This window comes from Ascaphus truei, unplaced genomic scaffold (assembly GCF_040206685.1).
Source record: "Ascaphus truei isolate aAscTru1 unplaced genomic scaffold, aAscTru1.hap1 HAP1_SCAFFOLD_1175, whole genome shotgun sequence".
NCBI lineage: Eukaryota > Metazoa > Chordata > Amphibia > Anura > Ascaphidae > Ascaphus > Ascaphus truei.
Window position 1 is genome coordinate 17,501 of NW_027454045.1, and position 11,675 is coordinate 29,175.

At 59.4% G+C, this 11,675-nt stretch overlaps 1 protein-coding gene across 4 annotated transcripts in view; it reads right to left on the reverse strand.

The window, feature by feature from the left end:
• The window catches only part of UBL7 (ubiquitin like 7), a 27,124-nt gene extending 17,432 nt beyond the window's left edge, over positions 1 to 9,692 (reverse strand). The window contains exons 1-6 of one of the 4 annotated variants that reach the window (XM_075581258.1): positions 9,551 to 9,692; positions 6,489 to 6,689; positions 4,687 to 4,806; positions 2,613 to 2,695; positions 680 to 764; positions 546 to 603 (exon numbers count right to left, since the gene is read on the reverse strand). In XM_075581258.1, coding sequence (XP_075437373.1) covers positions 546 to 603; positions 680 to 764; positions 2,613 to 2,695; positions 4,687 to 4,806; positions 6,489 to 6,689; positions 9,551 to 9,632 — 629 coding nt within the window. In that variant the 5' untranslated portion in view covers positions 9,633 to 9,692. Of the gene's footprint in view, positions 1 to 545; positions 604 to 679; positions 765 to 2,612; positions 2,696 to 4,686; positions 4,807 to 6,488; positions 6,690 to 7,268; positions 7,411 to 8,966; positions 8,992 to 9,018; positions 9,164 to 9,550 lie in introns of those variants that run through there. The other 3 variants (XM_075581259.1, XM_075581261.1, XM_075581260.1) reach the window with 3 other exon arrangements.
• Between the last annotated feature and the right edge of the window lie 1,983 nt (positions 9,693 to 11,675).

The following is an 11,675-nucleotide window of genomic DNA, read 5'->3' on the forward strand; positions in this document are numbered from 1 at the left end:
ATGTCCCCAGCCCTAGAGGTACAAATCCCATGTCCCCAGCCCTAGAGGTACAAATCCCGTGTCCCCAGCCCTAGAGGTACAAATCCCATGTCCCCAGCCCTAGAGGTACAAATCCCGTGTCCCCAGCCCTAGAGGTACAAATCCCATGTCCCCAGCCCTAGAGGTACAAATCCCGTGTCCCCAGCCCTAGAGGTGCCGAGCCAGTGTCCCCAGCCCTAGAGGTACAAATCCCGTGTCCCCAGCCCTAGAGGTGATGATCCTGTGTCTCCAGCCTTAGAGTAGCCCGACCCCCCCTCTCCCCAGCCCTAGAGGAGCCCGCCCCCCTGTCCCCAGCCAAAGAGGTGTCCACCCCCCCATCTCCAGCCCCAGAAGACCCCGCCTGTCCTTAGAGGAGCCTGACCCCCCCTCTCCCCAGCCCTAGAGGAGCCCGCCCCCCTGTCCCCAGCCAAAGAGGTGTCCACCCCCCCATCTCCAGCCCCAGAAAAGCCCGCCTGTCCTTAGAGGTACCGGGCCACTGTGTGCAATCCTAGAGGTATCACACTCACGTATCCAGCATGCTGGGATCGGTAAACACGGTGAAGAGATCTTTATCCTGGAGGACGCCTGAATACACAGCGGAGGGTTAGATTGTGAGCTCTTGTGGCCCTGCCCCTTCCCCCGTGAGTACAGCGTCACTCACCCATTGCCACGGGGTCAGCGCTGAGGCCTGGTGTGGCTACGACGATCTGCTCCAGAGACTCCTTACTACCGAGGAGCTTAAACACCTGAGACACGGGGAGGGGGGCGTCAGTCGCCGCGACACAGAGGGGGGCGTCAGTCGCCGCGACACAGCGCATAGAGGGGGGAGGCGGAGCAGAGAGGGGGGAGGCGGAGCACAGAGGGGGGGAGGCAGAGCACAGAGGGGGGAGGCGGAGCACAGAGGGGGGGAGGCGGAGCACAGAGGGGGGGAGGCGGAGCACAGAGGGGGGGAGGCGGAGCACAGAGGGGGGGAGGCGGAGCACAGAGGGGGGAGGCCGAGACACAGAGGGGGGAGGCCGAGCACAGAGGGGGGGAGGCCGAGCACAGAGGGGGGGAGGCCGAGCACAGAGAGGGGGAGGCGGAGCAGAGAGGGGGGAGGCGGAGCAGAGAGGGGGGAGGCCGAGCACAGAGGGGGGGAGGCCGAGCACAGAGGGGGGAGGCGGAGCACAGAGGGGGGGAGGCAGAGCACAGAGGGGGGAGGCGGAGCACAGAGGGGGGGAGGCGGAGCACAGAGGGGGGGAGGCGGAGCACAGAGGGGGGGAGGCGGAGCACAGAGGGGGGGAGGCGGAGCACAGAGGGGGGAGGCCGAGACACAGAGGGGGGAGGCCGAGCACAGAGGGGGGGAGGCCGAGCACAGAGGGGGGGAGGCCGAGCACAGAGAGGGGGAGGCGGAGCAGAGAGGGGGGAGGCGGAGCAGAGAGGGGGGAGGCCGAGCACAGAGGGGGGGAGGCCGAGCACAGAGGGGGGGAGGCCGAGCACAGAGGGGGGGAGGCCGAGCACAGAGGGGGGAGGCCGAGCACAGTGGGGGGGAGGCCGAGCACAGAGGGGGGGAGGCCGAGCACAGAGGGGGGGAGGCCGAGCACAGAGGGGGGGAGGCCGAGCACAGAGGGGGGGAGGCCGAGCACAGAGGGGGGGAGGCCGAGCACAGAGGGGGGGAGGCCGAGCACAGAGGGGGGGAGGCCGAGCACAGAGGGGGGGAGGCCGAGCACAGAGGGGGGGAGGCCGAGCACAGAGGGGGGGAGGCCGAGCACAGAGGGGGGGAGGCCGAGCACAGAGGGGGGGAGGCCGAGCACAGAGGGGGGGAGGCCGAGCACAGAGGGGGGGAGGCCGAGCACAGAGGGGGGGAGGCCGAGCACAGAGGGGGGGAGGCCGAGCACAGAGGGGGGGAGGCCGAGCACAGAGGGGGGGAGGCCGAGCACAGAGGGGGGGAGGCCGAGCACAGAGGGGGGGAGGCCGAGCACAGAGGGGGGGAGGCCGAGGACAGAGAGGGGGAGGCGGAGCAGAGAGGGGGGAGGCGGAGCAGAGAGGGGGGAGGCCGAGCACAGAGGGGGGGAGGCCGAGCACAGAGGGGGGGAGGCCGAGCACAGAGGGGGGAGGAAGAGCAAAGAGGGGGGAGGAAGAGCAAAGAGGGGGGAGGCAGAGCACAGAGGGGGGAGGCAGAGCACAGAGGGGGGGAGGCAGAGCACAGAGGGGGGGAGGCCAAGCACAGAGGGGGGGAGGCCGAGCACAGAGGGGGGAGGCCGAGCACAGAGGGGGGGAGGCCGAGCACAGTGGGGGGGAGGCCGAGCACAGAGGGGGGGAGGCTGAGCACAGAGGGGGGAGGAAGAGCACAGAGGGGGGAGGAAGAGCACAGAGGGGGGAGGCCGAGCACAGTGGGGGGGAGGCCGAGCACAGAAGTGGGAGGCGGTGCACAGAGGGGGGAGGCAGAGCACAGAGGGGGGAGGCAGAGCACAGAGGGGGGGAGGCGGAGCACAGAAGTGGGAGGCAGAGCACAGAGGGGGGAGGCCGAGCACAGAGGGGGGAGGCCGAGCACAGAGGGGGGAGGCAGTGACACAGATTTAATGACAGTGCTGTGCTGTACACGGGATACTCACGGCGTCGCGGTAGGAGGAGCTTGTGTGCAGCGCTGTGTGCAATACACGGAACTCCCGGCCCGCGGCCACTTTATCCACCGGTTCTGTGGAAAGAGGCGGGTAACAGGGGCGGAGCGCGGCGGCGGATAACAGGGGTGGAGCGCGGCAACAGGAGCGGAGCGCAGCGGCCGGCAACGGGGGCGGAGCGCGGCGGCCAGCAAAGGGGGCGGAGCGCGGCGGACGGCAAAAGGGGCGGAGCGCGACGGACGGCAAAGGGGGCGGAGCGCGGCGTCCGGCAAAGGGGGCGGAGCGCGGAGCTCGCTCTGTCTCTCGCGCTCATTCTCTCTCACACACACTACGCGGCTGTCTCTCTCGGTATGAGGCAGAGCTCTCACACCGCGCGGCTGCCTCTCTCACACCGCGCGGCTGCCTCTCTCACACCGCGCGGCTGCCTCTCTCACACCGCGCGGCTGCCTCTCTCACACCGCGCGGCTGCCTCTCTCACACCGCGCGGCTGCCTCTCTCACACCGCGCGGCTGCCTCTCTCACACCGCGCGGCTGCCTCTCTCACACCGCGCGGCTGCCTCTCTCACACCGCGCGGCTGCCTCTCTCACACCGCGCGGCTGCCTCTCTCACACCGCGCGGCTGCCTCTCTCACACCGCGCGGCTGCCTCTCTCACACCGCGCGGCTGCCTCTCTCACACCGCGCGGCTGCCTCTCTCACACCGCGCGGCTGCCTCTCTCACACCGCGCGGCTGTCTCTCTCACACCGCGCGGCTGCCTCTCTCACACCGCGCGGCTGCCTCTCTCACACCGCGCGGCTGCCTCTCTCACACCGCGCGGCTGCCTCTCTCACACCGCGCGGCTGCCTCTCTCACACCGCGCGGCTGCCTCTCTCACACCGCGCGGCTGTCTCTCTCACACCGCGCGGCTGCCTCTCTCACACCGCGCGGCTGCCTCTCTCACACCGCGCGGCTGCCTCTCTCACACCGCGCGGCTGCCTCTCTCACACCGCGCGGCTGCCTCTCTCACACCGCGCGGCTGCCTCTCTCACACCGCGCGGCTGCCTCTCTCACACCGCGCGGCTGTCTCTCTCACACCGCGCGGCTGTCTCTCTCACACCGCGCGGCTGTCTCTCTCACACCGCGCGCCTGTCTCTCTCACACCGCGCGGCTGCCTCTCTCACACCGCGCGGCTGCCTCTCTCACACCGCGCGCCTGTCTCTCTCACACCGCGCGGCTGCCTCTCTCACACCGCGCGGCTGCCTCTCTCACACCGCGCGGCTGTCTCTCTCACACCGCGCGGCTGCCTCTCTCACACCGCGCGGCTGCCTCTCTCACACCGCGCGGCTGCCTCTCTCACACCGCGCGGCTGCCTCTCTCACACCGCGCGGCTGCCTCTCTCACACCGCGCGGCTGCCTCTCTCACACCGCGCGGCTGCCTCTCTCACACCGCGCGGCTGCCTCTCTCACACCGCGCGGCTGCCTCTCTCACACCGCGCGGCTGCCTCTCTCACACCGCGCGGCTGCCTCTCTCACACCGCGCGGCTGCCTCTCTCACACCGCGCGGCTGCCTCTCTCACACCGCGCGGCTGCCTCTCTCACACCGCGCGGCTGTCTCTCTCACACCGCGCGGCTGTCTCTCTCACACCGCGCGGCTGTCTCTCTCACACCGCGCGGCTGCCTCTCTCACACCGCGCGGCTGCCTCTCTCACACCGCGCGGCTGCCTCTCTCACACCGCGCGCCTGTCTCTCTCACACCGCGCGCCTGTCTCTCTCACACCGCGCGCCTGTCTCTCTCACACCGCGCGGCTGTCTCTCTCACACCGCGCGCCTGTCTCTCTCACACCGCGCGGCTGCCTCTCTCACACCGCGCGGCTGCCTCTCTCACACCGCGCGGCTGTCTCTCTCACACCGCGCGGCTGTCTCTCTCACACCGCGCGCCTGTCTCTCTCACACCGCGCGACTGCCTCTCTCACACCGCGCGGCTGCCTCTCTCACACCGCGCGGCTGTCTCTGGGTATGAGGCGGGCTTGCACGCAGCAGGCTGTCTCTCACGCCACTCGCTCTCTCGGTATGAGGTGCTCTCTCTCACCGGGCCGGGGTGCAGGCTCCGCCCACGCTCTGCGCAGAATGTGCACGGTGCTGCCTGATTGGACACCGTAGAATTCCAAAGTCTGATCGTCTCGGAGCCGCCGACCGCAGTATATCAGATCTGCGCAGGAATAGCAGAGAGGTGCTATGGGGAAGCATGGAGGCGGGTGCTGCGCAGGAATAGCAGAGAGGTGCTATGGGGAAGCATGGAGGCGGGTTCTGCGCAGGAATAGCAGAGAGGTGCTATGGGGAAGCATGGAGGCGGGTGCTGCGCAGGAATAGCAGAGAGGTGCTATGGGGAAGCATGGAGGCGGGTGCAGCGCAGGAATAGCAGAGAGGTGCTATGGGGAAGCATGGAGGCGGGTGCAGCGCAGGAATAGCAGAGAGGTGCTATGGGGAAGCATGGAGGCGGGTGCAGCGCAGGAATAGCAGAGAGGTGCTATGGGGAAGCATGGAGGCGGGGGCTGCGCAGGAATAGCAGAGAGGTGCTATGGGGAAGCATGGAGGCGGGGGCAGCGCAGGAATAGCAGAGAGTATGGGGATGCTTGTAGGGGAGTGCTGCGCAGGAATAGCAGAGTGTATGGGGCTGCTTGCATGGGAGTGCTGCGCAGGAATAGCAGAGAGTATGGGGATGCTTGCATGGGAGTGCTGCGCAGGAATAGGAGAGAGTATGGGGATGCTTGCATGGGAGTGCTGCGCAGGAATAGGAGAGAGTATGGGGATGCTTGTAGGGGAGTGCTGCGCAGGAATAGTAGTGAGTATGGGGATGCTTATAGGGGAGTGCTGCGCAGGAATAGGAGAGAGTATGGGGATGCTTATAGGGGAGTGCTGCGCAGGAATAGTAGAGAGTATGGGGATGCTTATAGGGGAGTGCTGCGCAGGAATAGCAGAGAGTATGGGGATGCTTATAGGGGAGTGCTGCGCAGGAATAGCAGAGAGTATGGGGATGCTTATAGGGGAGTGCTGCGCAGGAATAGTAGTGAGTATGGGGATGCTTATAGGGGAGTGCTGCGCAGGAATAGTAGAGAGTATGGGGATGCTTATAGGGGAGTGCTGCGCAGGAATAGTAGTGATTATGGGGATGCCTGCATGGGAGTGCTGCGCAGGAATAGGAGAGAGTATGGGGATGCTTGCATGGGAGTGCTGCGCAGGAATAGGAGAGAGTATGGGGATGCTTATAGGGGAGTGCTGCGCAGGAATAGGAGAGAGTATGGGGATGCTTATAGGGGAGTGCTGCGCAGGAATAGGAGAGAGTATGGGGATGCTTATAGGGGAGTGCTGCGCAGGAATAGTAGAGAGTATGGGGATGCTTGCATGGGAGTGCTGCGCAGGAATAGTAGAGAGTATGGGGATGCTTGCATGGGAGTGCTGCGCAGGAATAGGAGAGAGTATGGGGATGCTTGTAGGGGAGTGCTGCGCAGGAATAGTAGAGAGTATGGGGATGCTTATAGGGGAGTGCTGCGCAGGAATAGGAGAGAGTATGGGGATGCTTATAGGGGAGTGCTGCGCAGGAATAGGAGAGAGTATGGGGATGCTTATAGGGGAGTGCTGCGCAGGAATAGTAGAGAGTATGGGGATGCTTGCATGGGAGTGCTGCGCAGGAATAGTAGAGAGTATGGGGATGCTTGCATGGGAGTGCTGCGCAGGAATAGTAGAGAGTATGGGGATGCTTGCATGGGAGTGCTGCGCAGGAATAGGAGAGAGTATGGGGATGCTTGCATGGGAGTGCTGCGCAGGAATAGGAGAGAGTATGGGGATGCTTGTAGGGGAGTGCTGCGCAGGAATAGTAGGGTCAGTCCTTACCGATCAGCTCCGGGTCTGGCAGGGACTCTGGTAGTGTAGAAGTGATGAGGTGTTTGACGGCTGACACGCAGAGACCAGCGCAAGGGGTGGGTCCTGGGAGGCGCACAATGGATTTGGGGGCGAGTGGCTGATCCGCCAGCTGTACGCAGATGTAAAGGTCTGACATCATCACACTGCCGCCGGGTCCTGAGCTCTGATTGGCTGAGAAGAGAGAAAGGGGTTAAAAGTGATACCACGTCAAGTCACACAGCGGCAGAGCCGGGGGGAGGGTCACAGTGACACCGCGTCAGATCATGCAGAGGCAGAGCCGGGGGGGTCACAGCGACACCGCATCAGGTCGCACAGCGGCAGAGCTGGGGGGGTAGCAGTAACACTGCGTCAGGTCACACAGCGGCAGAGCTGGGGGGGTTGCAGTGACACTGCGTCAGGTCACACAGCGGCAGAGCCGGGGGGAGGGTCACAGTGACACCGCGTCAGATCATGCAGAGGCAGAGCCGGGGGGGTCACAGCGACACCGCATCAGGTCGCACAGCGGCAGAGCTGGGGGGGTCGCAGTAACAGTGCGTCAGGTCACACAGCGGCAGAGCTGGGGGGGTTGCAGTGACACTGCGTCAGGTCACACAGCGGCAGAGCCGGGGTTCACAGCGACAACGGGTGAGGTCACACAGCGGTAGAGCCGGGGGTCACAGCGACACCATGTCAGGTCACACAGCGGCAGAGCATGGGGCACAGTGATGAAGATCCTTCTTTGTAGAGGTTCTGGTATCTAAGGTGTGGCACCTTAGTCAATAAGAACACGAAGCAGATTCTCTGTTCCAGATTTATTCAGAGACAAGTTCAGAGCACAGCATCACAGCGTCAAATTATACAGGCATCCTCAGCACAGGTTATGGATGGAGAATTATTCAAATATAGGCAGTTGTAAATCCTAACATTATTCTGATAATTCTGAAGATTCTAACAACCCTAATAATTCTGAAGTCTCCTCCCACTAATCCACATCTTTATACCCTGATATCGGATTTCCGATTATAGACATATATGTACTTGTTTTTCACAAATTGTTACTCTTCCCATGTGTTCCCCATCAAATTGTGCCATACATCCATACTGTGTCCCATCATCATTATTTCTTGACCCGTATAACCTTTCCTGATATCTGTCCTAATTGCCAATATCCTGTTTTTCCAATTATTTCATTCTTGTGATGTCCTCATATTCCTCGTTCCCAGAATTTTATCTCTTAATGTTTATACATTTTGGCACGATATATTGGAAAGTTGAGAGGCCCTCTTGATTATATTTTCATCAATATATTTCCTTTAATAAAACCATTTTTCCTTTTTAAGTTCATATGTACCAGATAATTATAAAGAGACAATATGGCGTCTCTCTGGTTTACATATACCTGTAAGAATAGTGTAAGATATCTTTATGTTTCAAGATATATGAAGAGATCCTATACTATATCTCTTTATGAGTTTCAGGTTTGGCTTTCTTTTGTCAAGTTAATATCACACCATTCTTCAAGTGACACCGTGTCAGATCACACAGCGGCAGAGCAGGGGGCACAGCGACACCGCGTCAGGTCACACAGCGGCAGAGCCGGGGGTCACAGCGACACCGTGTCAGGTCGCACAGCGGCAGAGCTGGGGGGGTCGCAGTGACACCGCGTCAGGTCACACAGCGGCAGAGCCGGGGGGGGGTCACAGCAACACCGCGTCAGGTCACACAGCGGCAGAGCCGGGGGTCACAGCGACACCGCGTCAGGTCACACAGCGGCAGAGCCGGGGGTCACAGCGACACCATGTCGGGTCACACAGCGGCAGAGCAGGGGGCACAGTGACACCGTGTCAGGTCACACAGCGGCAGAGCCGGGGGTCACAGTGACACCGCGTCAGGTCGCACAGCGGCAGAGCCGGGGGTCACAGTGACACCGCGTCAGGTCGCACAGCGGCAGAGCCGGGGGTCACAGCGACACCGCGTCAGGTCACACAGCGGCAGAGCCGGGGGTCACAGTGACACCATCTCAGGTCACACAGCGGCAGAGCCGGGGGGGTCACAGTGGCACCGTGTCAAGTCGCGCAGCGGCAAAGCCGGGTGACACAGCGCAGGTCACACAGTGACAGAGCAGGAGGTCACAGTGACACCGCGTCACAGCGGGGGGGGGGGGGTCACAGTAACACCGCACAGGTCACACAGCGGCAGAGCCGGGGGTCACAGTGACACCGCGTCAGGTCACACAGCGGCAGAGCGGGGGGGGGTCACAGTAACACCGCACAGGTCACACAGCGGCAGAGCTGGGGGTCACAGTGACAATATGAGGTCACAACCAGTCAGCAGTCATAGGACGTCACAGCAGGCTCCGTTTTAGTTCACACGGGTCATGACGTCACAGAGCAGCAGGATGAGTATGATGTCAACACACAGAAAAGGACCGTGAGACATAAGAACATGACGTCATAATGAGGGACGTACTGAGCACTCGGCGGGTATGACGTCACCGCGAAGGCCCCGAGCCCCTGCTTACCTCTGTATACCGTTTCTCTCCGCTGTTTACAAATCGGCCGGAAGTGACGCATGGGTGAGGACTACAACTCCCAGCATACATTGGGGGCAGAAGCACCGCCGGAAACGCAAGTCATGCTGGGAAATGTAGTCCTGGAAGGAAGAAGCCGCACAGAGGGGGATACAGTACAGGATCCCCAGTGCGGGCCTCTGGCAGGGAAGGGGTTAGTGGAGCGACGCTCTGCAGATCCCTGACAGGGAAGGGGATAACGGAGTGATGCTTTGCAGATCTTTGACAGGGGAGAGGTTATTGGTGCAACGCTCTGGGTATTCGGGCAGGAAACGAGTTGGTGGTGCAATGCTCTGCAGGTCACTGATAGAGAAGGGCTTATTGGTGCAACCCTCTGCAGGTCTCTGGCAGAGAAGGGACTAGTGGTGCAACGCTCTGCAGGTCTCTGGCAGAGAAGGGACTAGTGGTGCAACGCTCTGCAAGTCTCTGGCAGAGAAGGGGCTAGTGGTGCAACGCTCTGCTACCAGGTGTATAGTGCTGGTACCTGCTGGCTTACAGGATACTGAGGTGTCCGCCGGTGGTAGTGGGGACATCAGGACAGGTTTCTGGGGTATTAGCTGGTTCATTCTCACTCTGGTGTCAGCGCCTCCATCTCTTGCAGGCTCCAGGGATCTGAAGTGAGTCCCTGAAGGAGAGCTCACACTACTCCCCCGGATAGATTGCACTCACACAGCAGGAGTATATTTTAACAAGAAGGGATCTTTATTCTTCCTCTGCATATACAGCATACAACGCATCTGCATTCAAACTTCAATTGGCCTTCAGGGTTAGGATGGTCCCTGGACTCCCACCACTGGCCTAGGGCACCAAAGGTGGTCCTTGCTCTTCCCTGACCCCCTATTAGGGTCAGAGGTATGGGGAGGGGACTGCAGGTGCCAGAGCCCTGTACACCTCTGTGACACCAGTCTCTCCCAAGGGGAGAGACAACTCGCTAAATTTACTGTTGCAGCCCCTTAAGTACAGAGGAGGAAGGTCCAAGGTCTGAGCTCCTTTTGGGCAAAACACAGGCCTTATCCCACTTCCTCCTCTGTCACTCAAGGGAGCTGCTGCGGGTGGGGGGAACCCTGGAATGGTCCTGACACTGCCTGCAAAACAGACATGGCTACATACAGATAGAAAACACACAAAAAAACTCATGAGAGACATTGACGATTTTAAAACGGGCAGAGTTTACAAAATCAGTAATAAAAATAATAAAAAAGACTATCATGATAGTTCCACAGAGTGGGAGAATTCTGGGAATGAGGAACCAATACCTCTAGAAAATACTTCCACACGTTCAGCAGAAGATGGGGCTTTTTTAGAGGCTTCTCGAGTCAACAAGGGAGGTGGGAACAGCAGGGGGCGAGGTGCAAAACCAGGCGAGGACACGGACAGACTAAGAGACCGAGAGGTGTGGGGCTACAGAGGGAGAACCAGGGGAAGGAGAAGGAGGAGGTATTAAATGAACTACAGATAGTGAACCTGACATCCATCATACTTACACCTACACAGGAACTAGTCCTAAAAAAAGGACTCTCCTTCACACCATCTTGCAATCTGAACCTCTTTGATTGGGTCAAAGACATCCATCTTTTTGGCCGCAAATTAGCCTTACATAAAATGTTTAAAAGGAGAGAACAATCAACAATACCGCCTGATTTCCTCGAAACTGCAAGTGAAACTGACCTTGAAGCTTATAGAAATCTTGCAGCTCTAGAAATTGAAGGTAATAGAATATTAGGCCAAGGTCCCTTCACACCACTCGGACCCAAAAGTCACTGTACACCTCATATGAGTTCAAACACCAATACTGATATGTTTATCAAATTAGTCGTTAAAGATCTCGAACATTTACTACCCAGGGGGGGCACTGACAATATGACATCAGCCGAAAAAAATGCTCTACAAGAACTTGGCAACCTAAGGGGAGTAATCAGAAAACCCTCCGATAAAGGAGGGAATATTGTACTCATAGAGGAAGAAAAGTATGTCAGTGAGAATCTAAGACTTCTCGGTGATAAAACTTGTTAACGAGTCCTACAAGATGATCCCACCAGAGTTTTTCACAAGGAACTACAATCTATCCTTAAAGAAGGTCTCACCAAGAAGGGTATAACAGAACAAGAGTACAACTATATGCTGGTGAACAAACCCAAAATAGCCACCTTCTACACTATACCTAAACTACATACGGACGCTACAAACCCCCCAGGGAGACCGATAGTATCGGGTATGGAGTCCCTGAGTGAACACGCTAGCACTTATCTTGACTTAGTTTTGAGACCTTTTGTAGTGAGCCTTCAATCATACACTAAGCACACAACAGACATTCTCAGGAAAATTGATGGGATTCAAGTAATACCAACTACATATCTGGCGTCTTTGGACGTAGAATCCCTATACACCAGTATACAACACCCAGTAGGCCTGGCAGCAGTGGAATTGTTCCTGAAAGCCAGGAGTAACGAACACAGAGATCATAATGCATTTGTAATTAAACTTTTGGAATATGTGTTAACACACAATTTCTTCCTTTTTAAAAATAAATATTACCACCAACTCCAGGGTACGGCCATGGGCACAACATGTGCCCCTACATATGCCAACATGTACAGTACCTGGGCTGG